Source organism: Gadus macrocephalus, chromosome 8, assembly GCF_031168955.1.
Source record: "Gadus macrocephalus chromosome 8, ASM3116895v1".
NCBI classification, from domain to species: Eukaryota; Metazoa; Chordata; class Actinopteri; order Gadiformes; family Gadidae; genus Gadus; species Gadus macrocephalus.
In genome coordinates, this window is record NC_082389.1 from 17,853,419 (window position 1) to 17,876,344 (window position 22,926).

At 48.5% G+C, this 22,926-nt stretch overlaps 3 protein-coding genes across 4 annotated transcripts; 2 read left to right on the forward strand and 1 right to left on the reverse strand.

The window, feature by feature from the left end:
• The first annotated feature begins 1,408 nt into the window (after positions 1-1,408).
• On the forward strand, positions 1,409-5,711 carry gfi1aa (growth factor independent 1A transcription repressor a). 2 transcript variants are annotated; one of them, XM_060059666.1, is made up of 7 exons: positions 1,409-1,558; positions 2,419-2,632; positions 2,934-3,140; positions 3,326-3,735; positions 3,840-3,977; positions 4,064-4,229; positions 4,493-5,711. In XM_060059666.1, the coding sequence occupies exons 2-7, from the start codon at positions 2,521-2,523 to the stop codon at positions 4,669-4,671; spliced, it is 1,212 nt and encodes a 403-aa protein (XP_059915649.1). In that variant the 5' UTR covers positions 1,409-1,558; positions 2,419-2,520; the 3' UTR covers positions 4,672-5,711. The 2 variants fall into 2 exon arrangements, with proteins under 2 accessions (XP_059915649.1, XP_059915652.1); XM_060059669.1 differs by lacking the exon at positions 1,409-1,558 and having other exon boundaries at positions 1,580-2,632.
• Positions 5,523-13,231, reverse strand: rpap2 (RNA polymerase II associated protein 2). Its single transcript, XM_060059212.1, is given in 18 exon segments — positions 5,523-5,800; positions 7,887-7,955; positions 8,892-8,972; positions 9,566-9,672; positions 10,280-10,446; positions 10,449-10,632; positions 10,634-10,842; positions 10,893-11,114; positions 11,173-11,418; positions 11,421-11,494; positions 11,720-11,755; positions 11,856-11,931; positions 11,934-11,943; positions 12,026-12,091; positions 12,299-12,397; positions 12,631-12,745; positions 12,885-12,936; positions 13,114-13,231. Coding segments are annotated over 18 exon segments (1,974 nt in total). The 5' UTR covers positions 13,130-13,231; the 3' UTR covers positions 5,523-5,655.
• Positions 13,176-22,923, forward strand: glmna (glomulin, FKBP associated protein a). The gene is made up of 18 exons (XM_060059665.1): positions 13,176-13,265; positions 13,541-13,626; positions 13,902-14,027; positions 14,719-14,832; positions 14,950-15,058; positions 17,999-18,302; positions 18,580-18,679; positions 19,349-19,530; positions 19,748-19,801; positions 20,349-20,379; positions 20,474-20,563; positions 20,727-20,768; positions 20,975-21,048; positions 21,149-21,233; positions 21,663-21,772; positions 21,895-21,958; positions 22,115-22,321; positions 22,414-22,923. The coding sequence occupies exons 2-18, from the start codon at positions 13,588-13,590 to the stop codon at positions 22,495-22,497; spliced, it is 1,815 nt and encodes a 604-aa protein (XP_059915648.1). The 5' UTR covers positions 13,176-13,265; positions 13,541-13,587; the 3' UTR covers positions 22,498-22,923.
• Positions 22,924-22,926: the final 3 nt, after the last annotated feature.

Below are 22,926 nucleotides of genomic sequence, written 5' to 3' on the forward strand. Positions count from 1 at the left end.
AAAAGTGTGGTCAGAGGACTGGCGGCAGAGGAAACTGTGAAGGAGTGAGATAGCACGATCTGTTGCCTTGTTGTTTTTATTCTGATGTCACAAGGGGTTCAACGGTAGAAGTAATGATGTGGCAAGTTTACCACTGGGCGACATGAACACTACATGACATAGAGGGGATTAAAATCAATATTATCAAAACCAAATGTCAGGTTTCTGGAAAGAAAATGAATGCTTATTGTAAACATCAAACAAACACAGCGGGCACTTTGGTTCTTTGTCATTCCTATAGCTCGCTATTGCCTGGTCGGTCATTTGGGGCAATTGGGTTAGTATATTTTTGTGTACATTATCGCCAGAAACGTCAGCCTACTAATCTTTGTACAAAAAATGGGATCACAAATAGAGGCTACAGTCGGACCCTTTTGTAAGTGCACAGCAGAGAGGGATTTGTAATACTTTGCTTACAGTATTTGAAGATCAAGAAAATATATTATGTGGAGTACTCGGTATAACAACCACAGCAACCCTCTTTAATAGCCCAACCATCTTTTTATCCCTGCTTTGAATATATGGCATCCCAGCTGATAATATGAGGGAGAGTCTCAAAGCAACAAATATTCACAAATAGAATTGCTATTCTACGTCATTCTCAATCACATTAGACTGCTGCAGAGCGATTTAAGATGAAGTACAGTCACAGCATTCATGTTGTATTTTCCACTCCGTTGGTTTCCTGTTCTGAGTTTGATTTTGACTTGAACAGTATTTACAGATACGTGTGCTTCTCATTTCTCTGTGGCCATTCTCACACTTCCCTCACAAAGAGCAAGAGACATGATGTGAACACACTTACAACAGAGTGGTGGAAAGGAAGAAAGAGGTTAATTTGTTCTGTTTGAATACCTTTAAACACACACACACACACACACACACACACACACACACACACACACACACACACACACACACACACACACACACACACACACACACACACACACACACACACACACAGACCCTAATTTTAAATTAAGATGTAATATTACAGCAGGTTACCAAATCACAGATTAAAGCTATTTTTATGACAAACATAAAATAGCTTTATGGAAACATGACACGTTGTGGTGTCATTCAATTTCTTACTCAACAAGCTGCTGTCTGCTTTATTCATCAGGTGGAGGTGAGCCGAGGAGCAATGGAACAAATGACTTTAGTTGAAAAAGAGGGAGAGAGAGAGAGAGAGAGAGAGAGAGAGAGAGAGAGAGAGAGAGAGAGAGAGAGAGAGAGAGAGAGAGAGAGAGAGAGAGAGAGAGAGAGAGAGAGAAAGAAAGAGAGAGAGGGGGGAGAGAGACGAGAGAGGTAAGTGTGAAAGAGAGAGTCAGTGTGAGAAAGGGAGTGTGTAAGCGAGAGAGAGAGAGAGAGAGAGAGAGAGAGAGAGAGAGAGAGAGAGAGAGAGAGAGAATGAAAGAAAGAGAGAGACGGGAGGGATTTAAGTCTTAAAAACTGAATCTCAACCTTCTGCAAATGGGAAGTTAGAGAACTTCTAGTCGCGTGGACACCAGCTGCTGTGAGTATATGAGTATGGAAACCTGTGTCGCTATGTCAACTAACACAGGTTCTCTCGCTGCAGCTGCAATAAACAAATCCTTTCTCAGGCAAAGAAAAATCGATAACACGGCTTTGCTTTCCCAAGGATTTTAATCAATTTGTTATTTTTTTCAAACTTTTGATTTTAGTGAGTCGTTAAAACAGTGGAGTAGGCCTACGGGTGATTTTAAAGATAATACCCTGCGGGGAATTAATGATGTGAGAGACAATAAGGCTTAAGTTATTGGATAAAGAGTGGCTGTGGTAAGGGATACCTCGGGTCCACGGTCGCAGGCTGTCGTGGAGACTGCTGCCCGGTGACCTGTAGACGCGTGTCATCAACGGGACACCTGCAGCACTCCTACAGGTGTCGCTTTACAGGAACAAACGGGTCATTATCTAAGAGCTGGGATCAGCGCATCCACAAACCATCCAAAAATGTTTTTGATGGACATATCTTGCCAAAGATTATCAGTGTCGGGAGGTATCGTAAAATTATCAAGAAAAGTGTAGATTATTTCATTTTGAGAGGATGGGCTACAAATCGTGTTAATCTAGGCCTATCAAAATCGAATCAACAAATAAAATGTCGGTTGATTGCTAAATAGCTACAACAAAAACAAACAGTGGCTGTCTATATTTAGCAAGCGTATGAAGTTATTTGGAACAGAATAGCTTTGTTTCCGATCCCATCTTCATACAACCCCTCAGGGATCTCTGTTTTGGCCACCTGCCCGACAACACCTGGTAGACGAGGGGTTGCTTTGCGCATGCGTAATCGAAAGCCAAAAATCCTGATGCCGGATCACCTAACAACCAATGGTGTTTAAATCTCTCCAGTGACAGAGGCAGAGCGGTGTGCAAGTGAGAGCATTGCAAAAGGCCCCTGACCCAGGAGGAAGAGCCCCAGAGACCCCCCCAGAAAACACACAACCCACAACCATGCCTCGGTCCTTCCTTGTGAAGAGTAAGAAAGCCCACAGCTACCACCAGCAGCGGTACCTGGAGGACGACTTCATCCGGCTCGACACCGTGCTGGCCTACGCCTCTGCAGGTAGGTCCCATTAGAACCAGCCTCTAGACATATATCAGAATCTGGATCTGAATTACTTTTATTACATCTAATTGTACAAGTATACCTACACGAGAAAAAGGCTTGGCTCCTCAAAAGCCACATAGCAGCAATAAAACAAGATACAGTTAATAAGTAAAATAAATGATGTAAAAATATGTAGCAGTGGTCTTGGTAGCAGCCACTGTTGAGCTTGCATTGCACGTCATTGTATGATTTTGTATCCATGCAGGCCTCTAACAGTACCCTAACAGTTATGACCTATCTCTGGGTGTTTTATCAGAGCACAAAGCTACGGTGGAGTTTGAGGGAAGTCTGGAGGCGCAGGAGGAGGCCCGCCGGCGCCAGGCCCTGCTGTCCCCGGAGTCCCGGGTGGGGCGCACGGCGCACCCCTCGTCCTGCTCCCCGCGGAGCTACGAGGGCAGCGTGTGTGACCGTTCATCCTCCGACTACGACCTCTGGCGTCCCCCGTCTCCGTCCTCCTCCCCAGGTATATATAGGAATCAGCTTTGTGGCAATAAATACACTTAATAAGGCCTTTTTTTAGTGTGAATTTCAATGAATAAATGATACATTTCTACTTTAAAATAAAGAAAAGGTAATTTCGGTAATTTATATTCAAACCTTCACATCGAGCCGTCATTCATAAAACTCTTTTTTTTATCTACTCTTAAGACTCAGAGAGCCGCTCCGTGAGGATCGTGGAGGACGGCCACCACTTCAACAGCCCGTTCGCTCCTTACGCCGCCTGGACGTCGTTCCCCGGCTCGGAGATGAGGCACCTGGTCGAGAGGACCTACCAGCATGTCCAGAGGCCCCGGGAGCCCGACTCACCGGTCAGCCTCTATGGGCCCGACGACCACGGCCCCGCCGACCCCCGTTACGCACCGCAGCAGGGCGCCCTGCACGGTGGATGTTATCCGGACTATGCTTCCACCGTCGCGCGCAAAACATACCGGATTCAGGACGAGGAGGCTTATCTAAACCTCAAGCAGAAGCCGAAGGAAATTAAATCGGAACATGATCGGAGCTTTCCCAACACCGAGGCCGTGAACGGCTCCTACACATGTATGAAGTGCTGCAAGGTGAGACCCCCTCTTAAAACGTCAGGATTAAAACGTATACACTTTTTGTTGTTGCTGTTGTCGTTCATAATTTTTTGATATCGACCTGTGTCTCTGTCCCACAGGTGTTCTCCACGCCGCACGGCCTGGAGGTCCACGTGCGCCGCTCGCACAGCGGGACGCGACCCTTCGAGTGCGATATCTGCGGGAAGACCTTTGGCCACGCGGTGAGCCTGGACCAGCACCGGGCCGTCCACTCACAGGTGGGGACTGGAAGCCCTTACGAGCTCTGTAGACCGGGCTATCCCCTGATGCTGGTGTCCACTAACGCGCCCTGTGATCCCCATAGGAGAGGAGCTTCAACTGTAAGATCTGCGGGAAAAGCTTCAAGCGCTCTTCCACGCTGTCCACGCATCTGCTCATTCACTCGGACACGCGCCCGTACCCGTGCCAGTACTGCGGGAAGCGCTTCCATCAGAAGTCCGACATGAAGAAACACACATTCATCCACACAGGTGAGACCCACGCGCCGTGATGTGGTCGATGGGACATCCAAACCGAGCAGGTCTATTTATCATTTTTTGCACAAGAATTGATCAACTACCAGAACAGATTATTTAAATACATATTTCTGTAATTTGCACTGCATTTTTGCACTAGAATCAATCGTGGCAATCGTATACTCTTGTAGTAAGATGTGATAAAAGTAATTCTGATTCAGATGATAGTAGAGGCCATGGACTGACGGGTGGATGTTTTTATTTGTGGGTCCTTGCAGGGGAGAAGCCCCACAAGTGCCAGGTGTGCGGCAAGGCCTTCAGCCAGAGCTCCAACCTCATCACGCACAGCCGCAAACACACGGGCTTCAAGCCCTTCGGCTGCGATCAGTGCGGCAAAGGGTTCCAGCGGAAAGTGGACCTGCGGAGACACAAAGAGACGCAACACGGACTGAAGTAAGGATTGACGCACAGATTGCGCACCTGAACCCACGAAAGTCTATACGCGCGGGCCTCTGAGCCAGGGAGCCCGTGAGAGACCATAGGGCCCTCCAGGTCTAAAGTCTTTATTCAGGCCTGTTATTGAGGCCCCGTTCTGCTCTGTGGCGAATGCAGGGCTGGAGACTTGCATATTAATTATGATTAATTGTCTATTTATGACTCTAGGCCTGTAGGCCCGGCACACCGACTCTTGGATTAAGAATTGTGTACTTTAAAGAAAAGCACATATTTATAGCGGAGAGAATATTTAATTTGCCGTTTTAATTTATTTTATTTTTTCATGTAGGATCCATAGGGTTAGTCGTATACTTGTTTATTTTGAAATGTAATGAATTAAACCTTGTTCTTAAATATGACCAAATCGCGTACCATTATTTCCAACAATCACGACCACAATTTACAGGTCAGCTCAAAAGGAACCAGGATTTATGGACGTTAATGGACATATCCACACACAGGCCTCCTGAACAAATTACCTTATGACCCGAAACATTTCATGTGGCGAGGTTTTCTTAGCATGATATGGAGGAAGGCCTGATTACTACGGCAAGCCACACGCACCGTCAGCTCAAATTATCTTATCACTCCTCATATTACTAAATTCGTTTGCTTACTCCCCCTAAAAAGTAACAGGCTTTTATGGTTGTTTTTAGAAACCTGAATTGCCTGTGCTGTCTATCCCAGAAGGTTTGCTGTACCATGGCAACATTTACAGCCTGTTTATATCACTGTAAGGCATATCATCCGCTTTGTGAAAAAAATATTTGCACACAAATCAATTCCTAAACAAACAACGGAACTGAGCGAGCGTAAGGAACGACCTGACATTTATTAGATCACATCAGAGGACCAACATGTTGCCTACTCATTTTTTTATTTCATATTATTGTCAATTTCTCGTTGTCCCCGTCGTTGCAAACCAAAAGGTGTGCAGGTGTGTGTGTCAGTGCGCTAGGGTCCTGAAGAGTTGGAGTAAGGTCAGCAGATCTGGCCGCTGCAGACTCAGCTCCCGCAGCAGCTTGTTGACGTGCTGCACGGACCCTGGGGCCGCCAGGGCCCCTTGCACCGCGGCCGACACCTCCGCCAACCTAACCACACACACACACACACACACACACACACAATTAAAAAGCGTGCAGACAGAGATGAATCCGCAGGCGTCAACGCAAAGAGGAAAGCATTGGCACGGCATTGATTTTATCTACATCCTTCCCAATCTCTCTACAGCTGAAAGTATTTGTGTTTTAGTTTAGAATTCCTCTGTTAGACCTTCACAATGCCTCAACACTATTATTGGCTTTACTTGCGCATTACATATTTTAAGTTATTTTTTTATTGGGGTCTATCTGTTGGCGGAGCAGCTCTGGGCCAAAGCCCCGCCCCTTGCCTCTACCCGTCTACAGGTGACTGTTGTCCGTCCCCTGCCTCACTCCCCGAGGTCTAGTGTTGCGCCATCCATTATTCAGCCGGCCGTGACAATAGCGGGCCGGAGCCGAGCACAGCTGCCCGGCAGCAGACACATAGCGCAGGCCAACAAATTATTCATGACGGAGAGACGCGGTGGGAGCCTGATATGTGTGGGGACGTGTGCAGTAGAAGAGTTTGATGTGTGTGGGGAAGTGTGCAGTTTAAGAGTTTAATATGAGTGGGGATGTGTGCAGTATGAATAAAGAGAGAGAGAGAGAGAGAGAGAGAGAGAGAGAGAGAGAGAGAGAGAGAGAGAGACAGGGTGCAGACACGGAGGTGACGATGGAAGAGTCGATAATCAATATAGTCCAATGAAGAATATTGACCAAATTGTCAACCTAGAATAAAACGATGCCATTATCAATAGCAAAAAAAAAAACTTCAAGTGCCCCTTGCTAATTTTAGTTTCTGAAAGAAGAAAACCAGAGATGTATGTTTAAGAATAAAAAATAAAGTGGAAAGAAATGGGCATTGAATAAATGTAATTCAGGTCTAAAACAACATCATGGAGCATTTTACCAGAGTCCAATCTGAAACGGGTTATAAATCAGAGTTCTGTTTGGCCCTTCAGTTCCTGCTGGCCGCTTCAGTTGGGCGTCAGGTGAGATTATTCCCATCCGCCTTTTACAAGTGGTGTTTATGGTGTGTGTGTGTGTACAGACTTGTGTTTGGACAGAAAGTGTACAGGATTGCAGTGAGTGTATCATATAGTCCACATCACGGATATAGATTGTGTGTGTGTGTGTGTGTGTGTGTGTGTGGGGGGGGGTGTTGTTGGACTAGTACAAGATAAGGCACTGAGGCGTCTGTGTGTACACAGACAGGAGCAACAAGGAACTGCTCAGGGATACACGGTCCCAGTCAGACATATGCTACCATACCCACACACACACACACACACACACACACACACACACACACACACACACACACACACACACACACACACACACACACACACACACACACACACACACACACACACACACACACACACACACGAAAAGCTCACTTAGGTTGAGAATACAAAGTTAAACAAAACCTTTATTGTTCAACGCTTCCTGAGTCATTAGAGAGGGAATGGTATGTGTGTGTGTGTGTGTGTGTGTGCATGGCGGTGTGTGCGTGCGGGGTTTTTATTGAATCAGATTGAATGACTTCATCGTTTTTCTGAACTTGATTTATGATCTGATTAGATGTTCAAATAAGGCGGAGGATCCCAGGAACAGGAGCGGAACTGTTATCCCGGGCATTATACAGGGAGGAACCTTGAGCACCCCACTGCCCCCCCCAGTCAGCACCCTGCATACCCTAGTTCCTTTGACCCAGAGCCGTGGCTCTACCCCCCTGGGGGTTAAAGACCCACTGCTTGCGTGTATATGTATATACATGCCTCACAATCAGATAGGAATCACCCCCCGAACGTCAACTTAAACCAGTATCATGCAACTGTATCACAACACACACAAACACATGAGGCGTCTTTGTTTAGCGTTGAGAAGAGGTTGATCCTGAAGGCTACCCCCCCCCCCCCCCCCTGAAGAGCAGGCTGTCCAGCTGTTAAGGTGTGTCAACATAAGTCAACATTCTCACACACACACACACACACACACACACACACACACACACACACACACACACACACACACACACACACACACACACACACACACACACACACACACACACACAGCTGAGAAGACTTACAGGTGGAGTAGGACCACAGCTATCAGGGTCCACTCCGGGGGTCTGTGGATGATGTTGGTGTTGGTGAAACTGCAATGGAGAAAGACAATGATTAACCCGCTTCAGCCAAAACCAAGACATTGATTTGTGAAAAGCAATCTGTTTATCACTTAAAAAACAGATTTTTTTTTTCTCACAGCAGAATGTTATGAGGAAAATGCATTATGAAACGGGTCAATCATTTTGAATCATACACAATAGCTTTGGGTCTAAATTGAGAAACTCTTCCACGCATTAAGCATTCCCTCTTGTTTTAGAATTCTGTCACAAATCCATCATATTAGGCACTCCCTGTTGCCGTTGCATTTTGGTGACCAAATACAAGAGCCCATCACTTAAAGATTAATTCCCGGCTGCAAAAATAGAAAAAAGAGTCTTTGGATCGTGTTACTCTGAAAGGGTGTAGTTTAAACAGTATTCTAGCAAAGGACAGAACTTGAATTGGACCAGTTTCCTGCCATAGACTCCCAGTGGCTGACGGCTGACGCGGGGGTTGGGGGTCAACAGGAAGTGGTCATTGGCAGTGTTCCCGTGCCAGTGATTTAATGGCAGTTGATGCAGCAGTGTGTGAACACTGCCAACGATTTGCCTCCAGGAATTCATTCAACGCTAAAATAACCTTTTACTTTAAAGTAGAAATAGGTCATTTATTTATTGGAATCCACACTCAGAAAAGGCGTAATCAAGTGTATTTATTGCACAAAGCTGATTCCAAGAGGAGATAATATTAAATTGGACCTTAAAATGATCTATGGTCGCTTAGGAGAAGCCAGAGCTGTAGTTTCAAATCAAGAGACTACATTTCCCAGAAAGCCAAGTCCCACAGTTTTATCATCAGGTGTCATGTGACTTTGTTGGGAAACGAGAGTGTGGATGCCCCAGAGACCATGTGTTTATGGAGTGTGTGTGACGCCCCAGAGGCCGTGTGTTTATGGAGTGTGTGTGCGGTGAGTGAGTGGGGCTGACCTGAAGGTGCGGACCAGGTCGTTGAGGTGTGTGGACACGTCGGTCATGGTCAGACCCAGAGGGCCCACGATGTTCCTCAGGCTGAACAACACACACACACACACACACACACACACGTCCGTCACGGAACATCATTATGGAGCATTCCAGGAAATACCAGTTTAAAATCTGTTAATGAATCTCTTATAAGATAGAAAATAACTTATTGTAAATGTGTATATCATTCATAAATTAATGAATTGAATGGACTAGCATGAAAGAGGATCTCATAAATGGCTTTAGACTTAATTCAGGAAGCATGAAGACAAAACGTTAAACTTCTATGACAAACAGTCATATTTGATGGTGTAGAAGCAACTTATTTTGAAACCCAGATGTTAAATGGCTACAAGGTACTGAGTCCAAACTCAGTTTGCCCCTCCACTTGGATGCGTGTTTCTTCTGATATTAGATTATTAGACAATAATATGAGAAAGTGACTGTGGAAATTCTGGAATCAGTGGTCATAATTAAAACTCTCTGCGCCTGCAAACATCAGCATAATGGTGGGACACACACACACACACACACACACACACACACACACACACACACACACACACACACACACACACACACACACACACACACACACACACACACACACACACACACACACACACACACACACACACCTCCTGGTGAGCTGGTCCACAGTGATGCGTTTCTGGATGAGGGTCTGGGCCTGGGAGTCCACCAGGGGCAGGATGGGGTCCTTGGTGTCCCGGCCCTGGTCTGGAGCCTGCACCATCCAGGGACAGACAAACAAGGCACAGGGGTAGTTAGACCTCATTAGGTAGCTGCAGCTTGTGCCTAGCATATTTCAACTCAATGTTTGCAGTATAGTGCCCCCTTTTGGTCGTTGCCTCTCATAGCATGTGCCCTGATCTCCTGAATGGCTCAGTTCTCTCTCTCTCTCTCTCTCTCTCTCTCTCTCTCTCTCTCTCTCTCTCTCTCCTCTCTCTCTCTCTCTCTCTCTCTCTCCTCCTCTCTCTCTCTCTCTCTCTCTCTCTCTCTCTCTCTCTCTCTCTCTCTCTCTCCCTCTCTCTCTCTCCCCTCCCTCTCTCTCCTCCCCCTCTCTCTCTCCCTCTCCCTCTCCCTCTCTCTCTCCCCTCCCTCTCTCCCTCCCTCTCCCCTCTCTCTCTCTCCCTCTCCCCCTCTCTCTCTCCTCTCTCTCTCCTCTCCTCTCTCTCTCCCTCTCCCCTCTCCCTCTCTCCTCTCTCTCTCCCCCTCTCCTCCTCTCTCCCCCTCGGCCTCTCTCCTCTCTCTCTCTCTCTCTCTCTGCCCACTCCTCTCCCCCTCTCCCCCTCTCTCTCTCCCCCTCTCCTCTCCCCTTCTCTCTCTCTCACCTGGGGGTGTCCGGCGGGCCGCTCCGCGTCCCCAGGCAGGACGCAGCTCCCCTGGTAGAACTCCTGCACGCGGAGCTCCTGCTCCCGGGTCTCCTGCTGCAGCGTGTCGTAGTCTGGGGCCGGGGCGCTGGGCCTGGCCCGCAGCCCTCGCCCTCCGTCCTCCGTCCTGCCCGCACCACCACCACCACATCCTCCTCAAGGTCATCCTCATCCAGCTCCTCCTCCCCCAGCCCTTCGTCTCTCTCCTCCTCTGAGCCCGCGACGGGGGCGGGGTCCGGGCCGTACAGGAACACACGCGTCCCGTCGGTGCGCCACTCGTTCAGAGTTCTCCTCAGGCTCTCCAGGAGGTTCTCCCCGGAGAGAGTTGGGCTGGGCGGGGCCGTGGTGGAGGAGGAGGAGCTCCCGTAGGCCGGCCGCGCCCCTCTTGCTCATGCCCACCTGGGTGACGTCCAGGCCCGGTGTCGGGCAAGGCCGGGCCGGCGGAGACACGTCCCGAGCCGGGTGGGGGTCCAGAGTCTGGGAAGACTCTGTCAGAGGTTTGCTCTCTGTCCCGTCCCCGGGCGCGTCCGCAGGCGGGCCGCTGACCAGAGCGGTTGTCTTCCGCCCGCGGCCCCACCCTGCAGCGGGCCGGTGCCGGTGTGTACTGGAGCGGTGTCCTCGACCTGCTGAGCAATGCTACAGGACTTGAGTAGAGCCACTGCCTCCTCCACCTCCACAGACTGTGCTGGTGCAGAGCTCTCCTCCCCCGACGCCCCTGGTGTCTGCTGTCCGCTGGGCAGGGGCGCGTGCGCTGATCGAGGTTCAATGGCCCTCCGAGGCCCGCTCCGTCCTCTGTTTTACATACGACTGACTCTCCTCCAACTTCTCCTCTCTCCTCTACAATGTTTTTCGACCTTCTCGATGCCGACCCCTCCTCCCCCTCCTCCCCCTCCTCCCCCTCCTCCTCCTCCTTCCCCTGCCTCTGTGTGTGGCCCGGGGGTCCGTGCGCGTGGGCAGCTCGCCCCAGTGCACCCTGGGACCGGGGCGCTCGCCGGTGACGATACTGGAAACAAAGCCCTGCTCGTCGTCACTGTCGTCGCTGTGGAGGGAGCCGGGGGCGTGGAGACCCCTGGGGCGCTGGGGGTCCGAGGACGCGCTGAGGCCACGGCGGGCCCCTCGATGTCCTCCTCCTGCAGACGCCTCACAGCTATCTTCACCTCCGCACCGGTGCTGCCGCTGAACGCAGAGAGACAGCATGAAAGAAGGCAAACATCAGAGGGTAGAAGTCGGCTACCCGCCTTCTGTTGGTTGGTGGTTTGGAATTAGCCCATGTATTGAACATAAACAAGAATATATTATGACTATTTCAAATACTTAAGGATCTTCATAAGAAGGAAATTGGGGACGTTTTATTCACAACTCTAAATGATACATTTTACCCACAAAAAGGGTTCCACATACCCATCTCCCTTCCTCAGCAGTGTGATTTGTCGAGGGCTGGCAGCGAGCAGAGGAAGAATAAGAAGAGGAAAGGTAAGCAGGGGTTCAGGTATGATTCAGGACTTTGTTCCAAACGTGTTGAAGCTACTAACTTTACCTCTCATGGTGCCGGAGCCACAGAGGGGTGGTCGAGATCTTTAGCTCAAACTCCTTTGCGGCTTTGTAGCAGAATTACTGCAAAAGTACTAGACACGGGCAGAGTGACAAGTCAAGAGTGAGTTAATTCATACCGGTTAACACATAACCTTTCATATCAATAGAACTCACCTTGCGTTCAGTGATGTCGTAGACTTTGTTATTCCTGGTTGAGATTTTAAACAGTTGAGTTGGAACCTACCGTGACAATAGAAAAATGTTTATCAAAATATATAAGCCTTCCTTATCAGCCTTTCTTTACATCCATAATATGTTACATTATATTTAACTCAATGTACAACTAGTCTAAAACAATGTAAGGAAACAAGAAAAGAAATTTAAATTGCCAATTGTCCTATTCATTATCCAAAGAAGATCAATACATGCCTCTTCAAAACATCTTACCTTGCCCAGTTTATTCTCACATATAGGATATCCACACATTTTAGCAATGAATCTCTCCTCATTGACGTCTTTGAAGTTGGCGGGGGTGATGAACTTAGCCTGTAACAGGAACAGAGGAAGTGAGGAAGCTGGTACCACAGAAGAGTACTGCAGCAATTAGTAGTCATTAGTCCTACATCTGGAGGCTGAGCCTTGGCATTGAATGGAAGACATCACACACACACACACACACACACACACACACACACACACACACACACACACACACACACACACACACACACACACACACACACACCATGGCTTTACATTTAAGACTTGTGTGTACATACACAGTCTATGAGGAAGTCTTCAGGCACACTGTCTTCCAACAGCCGCTCCACACCTGCAGAGCCCCTCTTCTCCAGGTCCAGCTTGTCTCTCAGAGCTTCCTTCAACACTTCTCTCCTAAGACATGCACATGGGTGTTTGTTTGTCAATCTTAGTAAGAACAAAAGTTTGCCAGTAACAGGTTTCACGACCATCACCATCACACTTGTTTAAAACCAAACCAATAGTGTTTTGCGGAGTTGAGAGACAGACGAACCTCCTCGCTTCCTCTTCGGCGTGTCTGGCTTTCACTGCCTTGCTACCTGATACTGCAAAATAGTGACATGTTATGGTCAGATGATCCCTTTCTAGGTGTTACTAAACTTTAGTATACACCAACAACGTGCATGGTTGCGAGGATTTATCGCTCCTGATGTTTTTATGAATTTTAAGCTTGTATCAGCCATGTTTTCGGAAAGTTTATTTTATAATGAAACTGTATATACCTTTTTTAGCAGACATTTTCGTTCTTGTCACATTTAGATTCTCCCTCCTGTGTTTCTGTTTTGCGAGGGATAAACTTTGACCCCTGACGTCAGTAATCTACGGCAGACCACAGCGGCCAAAACTCTTCTACTTTTCGCGATACCGTAGTAATGTAAGTGTACAGTACGATTTTTCCTATTGTTTACTGTTAACGGATTATACAACCGTGGCGATAATGTGTCTACATATTTTAGTTTGATATATTACCTTATTATACGCAATGCCACTGTAAAAGGAAACACGATTGAAACAGCGTAGCTCAGATGTACACTGTCACTGTGTCTCCATGCGTTATGCATTCAGCAACATCTTCTACACTGGTAACAAAACTATAATTTTAAAGACTAAGCAGTGCACATCATTTATATTTTACATCTCCCCTCCCAGGAATACCCTGTAACAGCGGAGCAAAGACGAGAGACGTCTGAGTTGCAATGGCCCTCGAACAACTCAGTGATGTGGTTCAGAAATGTGTGAGTAAAAGATGCGTGATTGACGTGACCTGCTCTGTACAGCCCTTTGCTCCTCCACTCAGCTCATTACTTCATCTACCCATCTCTTTACTATACTATAATATCTCTAGCAATTAGATACTAGTGTATCTTCAGTTATTTAGTAAATCAATCTCATTAACATTTGTCATGGATAGTGTACTTCTATTAGTGCTTGGATTTTGCTATTGCAGGCATATTATATAATACTATGTCTTTCCCCGTATCTGTCCCACTCTCTTCTCTGTCACTCACAGCAAGCAGTGCAAGACGACAAGTACAGCCCAGAGGACTACGATGTGTTCAACACTGCTGGGCGGACCTGCATCGAGGAGGGACACAGTGCACAGGTCCTCAGTATCCTGGTGGATGAAAAGAATCAGGTGTGTGTGTGTGGTGGGGGGGGGGGGGGGTCAATCACTGCCATTTGTATTAACAAATTACTTACGAATACTGTATATAGCCTATTTATTTGTACAGTGTATGTTTTGTCAGAGGTGTGCACTCAAGTCCCACTATGGAGTCATTGAGCAGACAGTCATTTATCCTAGCCGCCGCGACACACTGTCCCGCCCCCTGTTATCTCTAGTATTCCTATGGACAGCTGCACTTGACTATCAGCGGTTTGTGAATTTGTTATGATTCAACCAGCGTGTTTTCAGAGAGACACCATAGGCTCATTCAATTCAATTCTATTCAATGTTATTTGTATAGCCCTTAATCACCGGTACAGTCACAAAGGGCTTAACAGGCCATATATTTATTGCACCCCCCTGACCCTAATCCCCCAAAGGGCAACAGAAAACTCCCCTAATTAGCAAGGAAGACATCTAGAGGAGGAGCGCAGTGTGGGGGATCCCTCCTTCCAGGGATGATCAGGAGTGCAATATTCACGAACATACATGCATACATACACAGGCTAAACATGGTGGTGGGGTGTCGGCCGGTTAAACAATAAGGAGGGTCCAGGCATCCAGTCGCAGTCACGGCAAAATGCTACAACAGACAGAAAAGACCTGAATGTGTTCCATTAGCATCCATTCTCACCACGTACACCTGTCTGTCTGTGCCCAGGCCATGGTGAAGTGCATGGGCTGGAACCTGCTGGACCCGCTGGTCCAGGTCATGCTGAAGCAGGAGGTGAAGAACCGGCCTCACTGCCAAGCCATCCTCAAGCACCTGCTCAAGGTCTGCTCCTCTGCTTTACGATGCTCACGTTTGTAATGGTAACATTGAATGTGCATAGCAAAAAATGCTGTTTTTTGCATTGTCTGAATCTAAGTGCGGCGGTATGGTCCCTGTTAGGTGTGCAGCCCCAAGGAGCTGTTGGTGGGCCTGCTGGAGCAGGTGGAGGAGGCGCCCGTGGAGCTTCTAGTGAGCGCCTTCCTGCTCCTCCTCAAGCCTTTGAAAGAGGGTAAAGCATCATACCTCTCAAACACACGGTTTTACATAGCATGCTCTGACGTACAGCTCACTGATTTACTGAGTGATCGCGAACACTCAATGGACATGCACCTTCTTATATCTGCTGTTAAAGGTCTCAATTTGTATTTGTAATAACTGCTTGCTGTGCGTGTTGCTGCAGCCACAGGGAGAACACAGGGCTTTGGTCACTGTTGTGTTCCCGCCACTCTTCTCCACACCTCTCTTCACCTCTCCCTCCATCTGTTTACCTCTTGGCGGCATGTGTATCAGGAGGTAGAGCGGGTTGGCTGGTAACCGGAAGGTTGCTAGTTCGATCCCCGGCTCCTCCTAGCTGGGTGTCGACTCGAGCTGCCCTTAGCAAGACGCCTCACCCTGACTGCTCCCGAGGAGCTGGCTGTCGCCTTGCGTGGTTGACTCCGCCGTCGGTGTGTGAATGTGTGCATGAATGGGTGAATGTTAGGCAATATTGTACAGCGCTTTGAGTGGCCATTATATAGGCCCTATATAAATGTAGCCTGGCTAACGCCAGACCTCATCTCAATCTACATTGAGATGAGGTCTGGGGACCACACATTAATTTTCTCGTATTTGAGGCGTGGTTTACGATTGCCCGGAGCCGTTTATTGGGCCCTACGAATGTTTATCATATGAGTCTGTACGTAGCTCATAGCCAATCAAAGCCTGTTGGTAGCAGGGCAAAGATATCCTTCTTGGTAATGAAAGAGTTTAACGCCGCAAGTTGCTATTCTTTCAAAATAAACTTGCGTACTAAACTACTTAGAACACTATCTAAGGTTTAGGCTGCATCGAAAGGTAAGATAGATAGATAGATAGATATATACTTTATTAATCCCGGGGGAAATTCAAGTATCCAGTAGCAGCCGAAAACACACATAAAAACAGTGCAGATGGATGTGCAAAAATACAGATATAAATAAATATAAATAAATAAATAAATAAATAAATAAAATGTCCATTGTTGTAATCTATTGTCCTCCCTGCCTTTACTGGGAGCTGTTGTACAGTCTGATGGCCAGGGGGACGAAAGAGTTTTTTAGTCTATTAGTGGAGCTGGACTGGGACAGCAGTCGGCCACTGAAAACACTCCTCTGCCTGGTGAAGGTGTCATGCAGAGGGTGGTGGGTGTTGTCCAGGATGGACAGCAGTTTGTCAAGGGTCCTTCTCTCTGCCACTGTCACCAGAGAGTCCAGCTCTGTTCCCACTACTGAGCCAGCACTCCTCACCAGTCTGTCCATTCGACCAGCGTCTCTCCTCCTGCTGCTTCCTCCCCAGCAAACCACAGCATAAAAGAGCACGCTGGCCCCACAGACTGGTAAAACATCTGCAGTAGTTTTTTGCAGATGTTGAAAGACCCCAGCCTTCTCAGGAAGTACAGACGGCTCTGCCCTTTCCTGTATAAAGCTTCCATATTTGCTGTCCAGTCCAGCTTGTCGTCCAGCTGCAGTCCCAGATATTTATAGGTCCTGACCACCTCCACATCGACCCCCTCGATGGACACGGGTAGGAGATGTGGTTTCTTCCTTCTGAAGTCCACCACCATCTCCTTGGTCTTGGAGGAGTTCAGCTGCAGATGGTTGGACCTGCACCACCTCACAAAGTCCTCAACCAGGCTCCTGTACTCCCCCTCCCTTCCATCCTTGATACAGCCAACTATCGCAGTGTCGTCTGAGTATTTCTGCACATGGCAGAGCCCAGAGTTATGCTGGAAGTCGGATGTATACAAGGTGAAGAGGACGGGAGAGAGCACGGTGCCTTGTGGTGCTCCGGTGCTGCTGACCACAGTGTCTGACGTGCAGCCCTTCAGTCTGACATACTGTTGTCTCTCTGTAAGGTAGTCCGTAATCCATGTAACCAGGAGTGGGTCCACTCTCATCTCTGTCAGCTTGTCTCTCAGCAGGAGCGGCCGGATGGTGTTGAAGGCGCTGGAGAAATCAAAAAACGCGATCCTCACAGCGCCGCTCTCCCTGTCCAGATGAGAGTGGGCCCTATGGAGCAGATAGAGGATGGCATCCTCCACGCCCACCTTCTCCTGGTATCCAAACTGCAGTGGATCTAGTGCGTGGTGGACCTGGGGTCTAAGGACATGGAGCAACAGCCGCTCAAATGTCTTCATAATATGTGATGTCAGTGCTACTGGTCTGAAGTCACCCGGCTCCCTGGGGTGTTTTTTCTTAGGAACCGGGATGAGACATGAAGTCTTCCAGAGCATTGGGACCCTCCCCAGCTGCAGGCTCAGGTTGAAGACATGCTGGAGTGGCTCCCCCAGTTCAGCAGAACAGGCTTTAAGCATCCTTGGACACACTCTGTCCGGGCCTGCTGCTTTCCTTGGATGAAGCCTCCTCAGCTCTCTGCTCACCTGATCCTTGGTGATGGTGGTGTGGAGGGGGGTTGAACTGTCCATGGGTGTGGAGGGTGGGGGTGGGGGTGGTCTGCAGTCTGAGGTGGTGGAATTTGGGGAGGTGATGGACATGGTGTGGGTGTGAAGTGGACCATCGCTGGTTGTGGGAGCTGGAGTGTCAAACCTGTTAAAAAACAGGTTTAGCTGGTTTGCTCTTCCAGCATCCCCTCTCCTGTGATGCTGCCCTTCTTCTTGCAGCCTGTGATGGTTTTCATGCCATCCCAGACCTCCCTCATGTTGTTATGCTGCAGCTTCTGTTCTACCTTCCTTCTGTATTCCTCCTTCGCCTCTCTCAGTTGGACCTTGAGTTCCACCTGTATGCGCTTCAGGTAACGCGTCTGCTGCCATTTTGGATCCGTAAACTACAAGCTTCGGTGTGTCGCAATGACGTCGTCATCGTCTTGCCGTCCCTCCCCGTTCTGTGATCGGTTCCCTATCAGGCGAAAATCGGATCAATGGAATCCGTGAAATGAAATCTTCTTGCTTCCCTCCCCCTCCTTCTCCTCCCAGTGCTGATGCGTCTGGGGGAGCGGAAGGCCTCCTCCCTGGGCATGGTGCTCTCCACCCTGCTGGAGCAGGTGGCCAAGCTGCCCACGCCGCGCAGCAGGGAGCAGGAGGCGGACGACTTCCACCCGCTCTGCCACTGCTGCACCAGCCTCATGGCCTTCGTCAGGCCCTTCGTGGACGAGGCCAGGGCGAGCCTGGCCGGCCCCCGGGAGGAGACGCCCAGCCAGGCGGAGCGAGGGGGAGGGGGAGGGGGAGGGAGAGGGAGACCCAACAAGGAGGATGAGCTCAGGGTGGAGCTGCTCAAGTTGTGAGTGGTCAGGCTCTCTTTCATGCCGTCTAGCCCGCCTTATGGGCTAGTCTTATGTCTATCGTTATGGTTGTGTACTAGAGTTTGAATTACATAACTATCGTTAGCTTTGATGCGTTTCTCATAGTCAGGGGGCATTCACTCTCTTTACCCTGATGTATTTACGTGGTTGAGCCAATCCAACCATGGGTGGTAAAGCCCCGGGTTTGAGGGGCGTAACAGTTGGTTGCACTTCCATTGCGTCCTTCATTGTGACTTTTGTTTCTCCGTACTGTAGTTGTATGAAGAGTCTGAGCGAGCCTCTCCTTCAAGTGCAGCTCCAGGATTCAGACCCGCTGGCCGTCTCTCCGCTCAGGGAGTTCGCCCTGGATGTTTTGGTACGGCGTCTTGTTCACCATCACCACTTCAACTGGGGAGAAGGGGAATCTAACACAGTTGGGTTAATCACGAGGGCATACATATTCAACATTATCATTACTGTTTCCTATCGCTTCATTGGGAAAGAAAATGCTTTCCGCAACCAAAGTGACTCACAGTGAATCAGAATCAGAATCTGAATTACTTAGAAAACATCTTATTTTACAAGTATACACGAGTACAATTCTAAGGCTTGGTTCCTCAACAGTCACATAGCAGAAACAATACAAGATAGGGGAAATAAGATAAGTAAAAATATGTACGAATAAGTAGCAGTGTATATAACAATAATAAATAATAATAATAAAATAATAAAATAATAATAATATAATAATAAAAAAGTCATTAATAATAATATAAACTAAAACAGTGGTCATAAGTAATGAGTAATAATAATTAATGAGCTGTATTAAAGTGTACAGTATAGAGTAAAGTGTAGTGAAAAGTGTTCAAATACACGCCCTACATCGGCAGGTGGCGGTTAGGGCGTCTAGCCGCTAGACCGTGTCAAAAGTCTCACACTGTGTGTGTGTGTGTGTGCGTGTGCGTGTGCGTGTGCGTGTGCGTGTGCGTGTGTGTGTGTGTGTGTGTGTGCGTGTGCGTGTGTGTGTGTGTGTGTGTGTGAACAGAGCAGCCTCACCGCCATCGGGGAGAGCCTGCCCGGCCTGGTGAGCCACCCGGTGCTGAGGAAGAGGAGGGCGGAGGGCTTCCTGGAGGAGGAGGTGCGTTACCCCAAAGAGTCCCTGGCCAGCCTGGCCCACCTGCTGTTCGTCCACCACGTCGCCATCGACACCTTTCCCGCCGTCTACAGGTGATCACCCAATTAGCATACAGGGAACTTTTAAAACAAGGTCAATACATGTCCTTACTCTCTCTCTCTCTCTCTCTCTCTCTCTCTCTCTCTCTCTCTCTCTCTCTCTCTCTCTCTCTCTCTCTCTCTCTCTCTCTCTCTCTCTCTCTCTCTCTCTCTCTCTCTCTCTCTCTCTCTCTCTCTCTCTCTCTCTCTCTCTCTCTCTCTCTCTCTCCAGTCCGATCTTCATGCTGAGGTGCAATATGGAGCACATCAACCTGCTGCTGTCAAGGTACCTGCTGGGCAGAGTGGATCGATTAGTTTATATTACATTACCGTATATATGTTATGTATAGGTATATGCAATGGTCCTGTATACTGACCTCTGTTGATACATGTCAATGCATGAATCCTCCTGGGGGACAGGAGTGCTGTTGGTGTATCTTGACGTGACCATGATAGGGAAAGATCAGGGATCAGGGAAAGAATCGAATGTAGAAATCCTGGCTTGTCTGACCACCATACTACAGCCAGTTCTCAGAGGGGTCTCAAGATGGAGGCCCCATGAGCTGGTTCATGATTTGCTCAATAATACACACATTGCAAACATTAACATTAGCTGATCAATTTATAGTCTCAGACTCGTTGTCGCTTGTCATTGTCACAATAAATGAATTATGCAAGTCTGAAAGTAGAACGTAGCGCCCGGGATGTCATCCGCTGTTATTGGTTCAGATGAGACCCCTCTCTCCAATGAGTTGAGTTTGGATAGCGGTACCCATTAAAAACACTGTGTGTCAGTGTTACATTCAACATATTGTTCTACTGTTTTTGTATAGAACTGAGGAGCATTGTATCCACAAGGGCCAGGTAAGTCGACCTTTGGCCTTCCATTGATGCAACACAAATCCCAGTCTTACATTGTGCTTTGTGCCCTATTTTTGAGATTCTCTCCCATCACCAGGAGCTGTACGAGAAGAGTCTGGTGACGGTGGTCGATGGCAGCGTCTCTGTGAACGAGCTGGAGATCAAGACCTTCACCAGTGTTCCCCAGGTCAACACTTGATACCTGACACTCTGATCCATACCAGCTCATGCTGACCTTTTATATGTAATATCTTATGTCATCTGTAAAGACATGATCTCATGGGTTTTGAGTCACATTTGTCTTGCTCATGGTTTACTCTTCTTCTTGCACACTATTTTTTGTTTTGTAGAATTTAGTAAAGATCATGACCTTATGTCCAGCTCATCACTTGGTAAGTCACCATTTCCACTTATTATCAAGTGTGTTACCAATTCCTAAAATTATCAACTCTGTATTAGATTTGGCGTCGTTTTGGTTAATGTGTGATGGACCTTCTATAGATAACAATGACCTAGTTGTTTAAAGCCAGTGACGTGTTCTGTGGTGACAGCTGTTAGTACTCACTATTGCTTTTAACACGAATCCTCCTGACGACAGAGAACTAAAGGCCTCAAGCTGCTGCAGCTCAGCATCGATAAGTTTGATGTGGAAGCCAAGTACAAATTCTTCGAGTAAGTCCCGCCCTATTGCCGACTCACTTGGACTCATTGCTCCCGTGAAGTGTTTGATCCACGAGGAGGCTAACGTCCCCCCCGCTGGCTGTGGTTTCAGGTGCATGCTGAAGGTAAGCAGCCACTCGGGGGTGGAGGGCTACATCATCAAGAACATCCGCAGCCAGATCGACTTCTCCCTCAAGGTACGGTGGACGCACGCACACGCACGCGCACACACACACACACACACACACACACACACACACACACACACACACACACACACACACACACACACACACACACACACACACACACACACACACACACACACACACACACACACACACACACACACACACACACACACACACACACACACACACACACACACACACACACACACGCCCTTAACACCTTTGGGGCTCAAGTCGAAAGCTCTGTCAGCTCAAGGTTAGAGTTCAACCCTCTCCAGTTGAACCCAGACAAGCCTTAGCTTGATAAGGCTTACGTTTAGCTTGATATCACTTTCTGGGGTTCCTCATGGCCGAGCTCTTCCACATAGCCCCCTCAGAGACCTCTGGGCGGGGTACCAGTGTCTAGGTCCGTGTCTTAACACTGTGTGTCCTCAGCCAGGGAATGAGAACGACTGGTTCCTGGGAGCCCACCTCATGCCTCTGCTGCGCCAGGTGCTCGTCCTCCCAGACGGACCCGAGACGGACCTGCTGCAGAACCTGGACCGGTCAGGACCTCACGCGCACACTCACCATGGACCTCATGCTCTAGGCGGGCTGTACCACATGGATGGACGCCCTGTTTGAGAGACTCATGCTCAGAGGTTGTGCTGTGTGCCTCTCCTGCTAGGTTAATGGAGTCTCTGAACCTGCTGCGCTACCTGGTCCTCAGGGACAAGGTGACACAGAACCAGGTACCGGCCCTTTTAAACCTGCTCTTCAGTCGTCTGAACTCCCATTCGTTGTTAGGGGTTGTTTCTTGATAGAAATAGTGATCCATAAGAGGGGGTTGAGTTCCAGCGGGGTGTGGTTCTGATCCTTGCCCCTTGCTCCCTCCCCGGTCCGGTCAGACGGGGGTCTGGACGGAGCTGACCCACCTGGAGGAGCGCTTCATGCGGCCCCTGCGCGTGGGCCTCAACATGTCCAGGGCCCACTACGAGATGGAGCTCCAGAGGACCATGGCGGGCCACAAGGGAAAGGTCAAAGGTGACTCCATGCTCTCTGTTGCTGTTGGAGACGAGCAGCTGCCACACATGACGTCAGAGTCTCAGATACAGGTACGCACGTGCAATGAAACACCAGCAAGTCCTCCTGTTGCATTCCTCGACGTGGTGGACGTGATGTTTAACTGACTGTATTTGTGCACCAGGCTCTGCACTCTGCGCTGCACACGTTCGACATGATGGAGAGCGTGTTGGTGCGGGTGGAGGAGGTCGTCCAGGAGAGCTCTTAGAGAGGCCCGCCGCGGCCTCTTCCTGCCTGGGGCCTTGTCTGCCAACATGGACGCCCTCCTCATCACTGGTGTCCACTGAGCTCTGGTTACAAGGAGCCACCAGGTTCTCCCCAGTGGTACAAACTGATCCGACAGGCCATTTATCAACATTGTTTAACAATAATCCATCTGTGTAGAATTACACAAAGAAAAAGTGAAATGAGCTGGGGAACATATTATCTCTGAGTTTTGGTCAACAGGTTACGATGTGCTTTAACTCAATGAGCTCTTCTTCAGTATTTAAGTGACGATATATGATTTATGTTATTCAGCCAACCATGTATGAACACTGAAATAGTTAGTCTTTTTTTTTTTTCTCTTAAAAATAACCCTTTTATAAATGTATTTTTTGTCCATAAATTAAATCAGTGGCCTTCTTCTTTCAAACCG

Coding starts and splice junctions, on each gene's coding strand:
- gfi1aa (XM_060059666.1), top strand. CDS start 2,521: ATGCCTCGGTCCTTCCTTGTGAAGAGTAAGAAAGCCCACAGCTACCAC. Junction 3,141..3,325: donor GTCTCCGTCCTCCTCCCCAG/GTATATATAGGA, acceptor TCTACTCTTAAG/ACTCAGAGAGCCGCTCCGTG. Junction 3,736..3,839: donor CATGTATGAAGTGCTGCAAG/GTGAGACCCCCT, acceptor TCTGTCCCACAG/GTGTTCTCCACGCCGCACGG.
- glmna (XM_060059665.1), top strand. CDS start 13,588: ATGGCCCTCGAACAACTCAGTGATGTGGTTCAGAAATGT. Junction 15,059..17,998: donor CCTCAAGCCTTTGAAAGAGG/GTAAAGCATCAT, acceptor TTCTCCTCCCAG/TGCTGATGCGTCTGGGGGAG. Junction 20,564..20,726: donor CCTTCACCAGTGTTCCCCAG/GTCAACACTTGA, acceptor TTTGTTTTGTAG/AATTTAGTAAAGATCATGAC.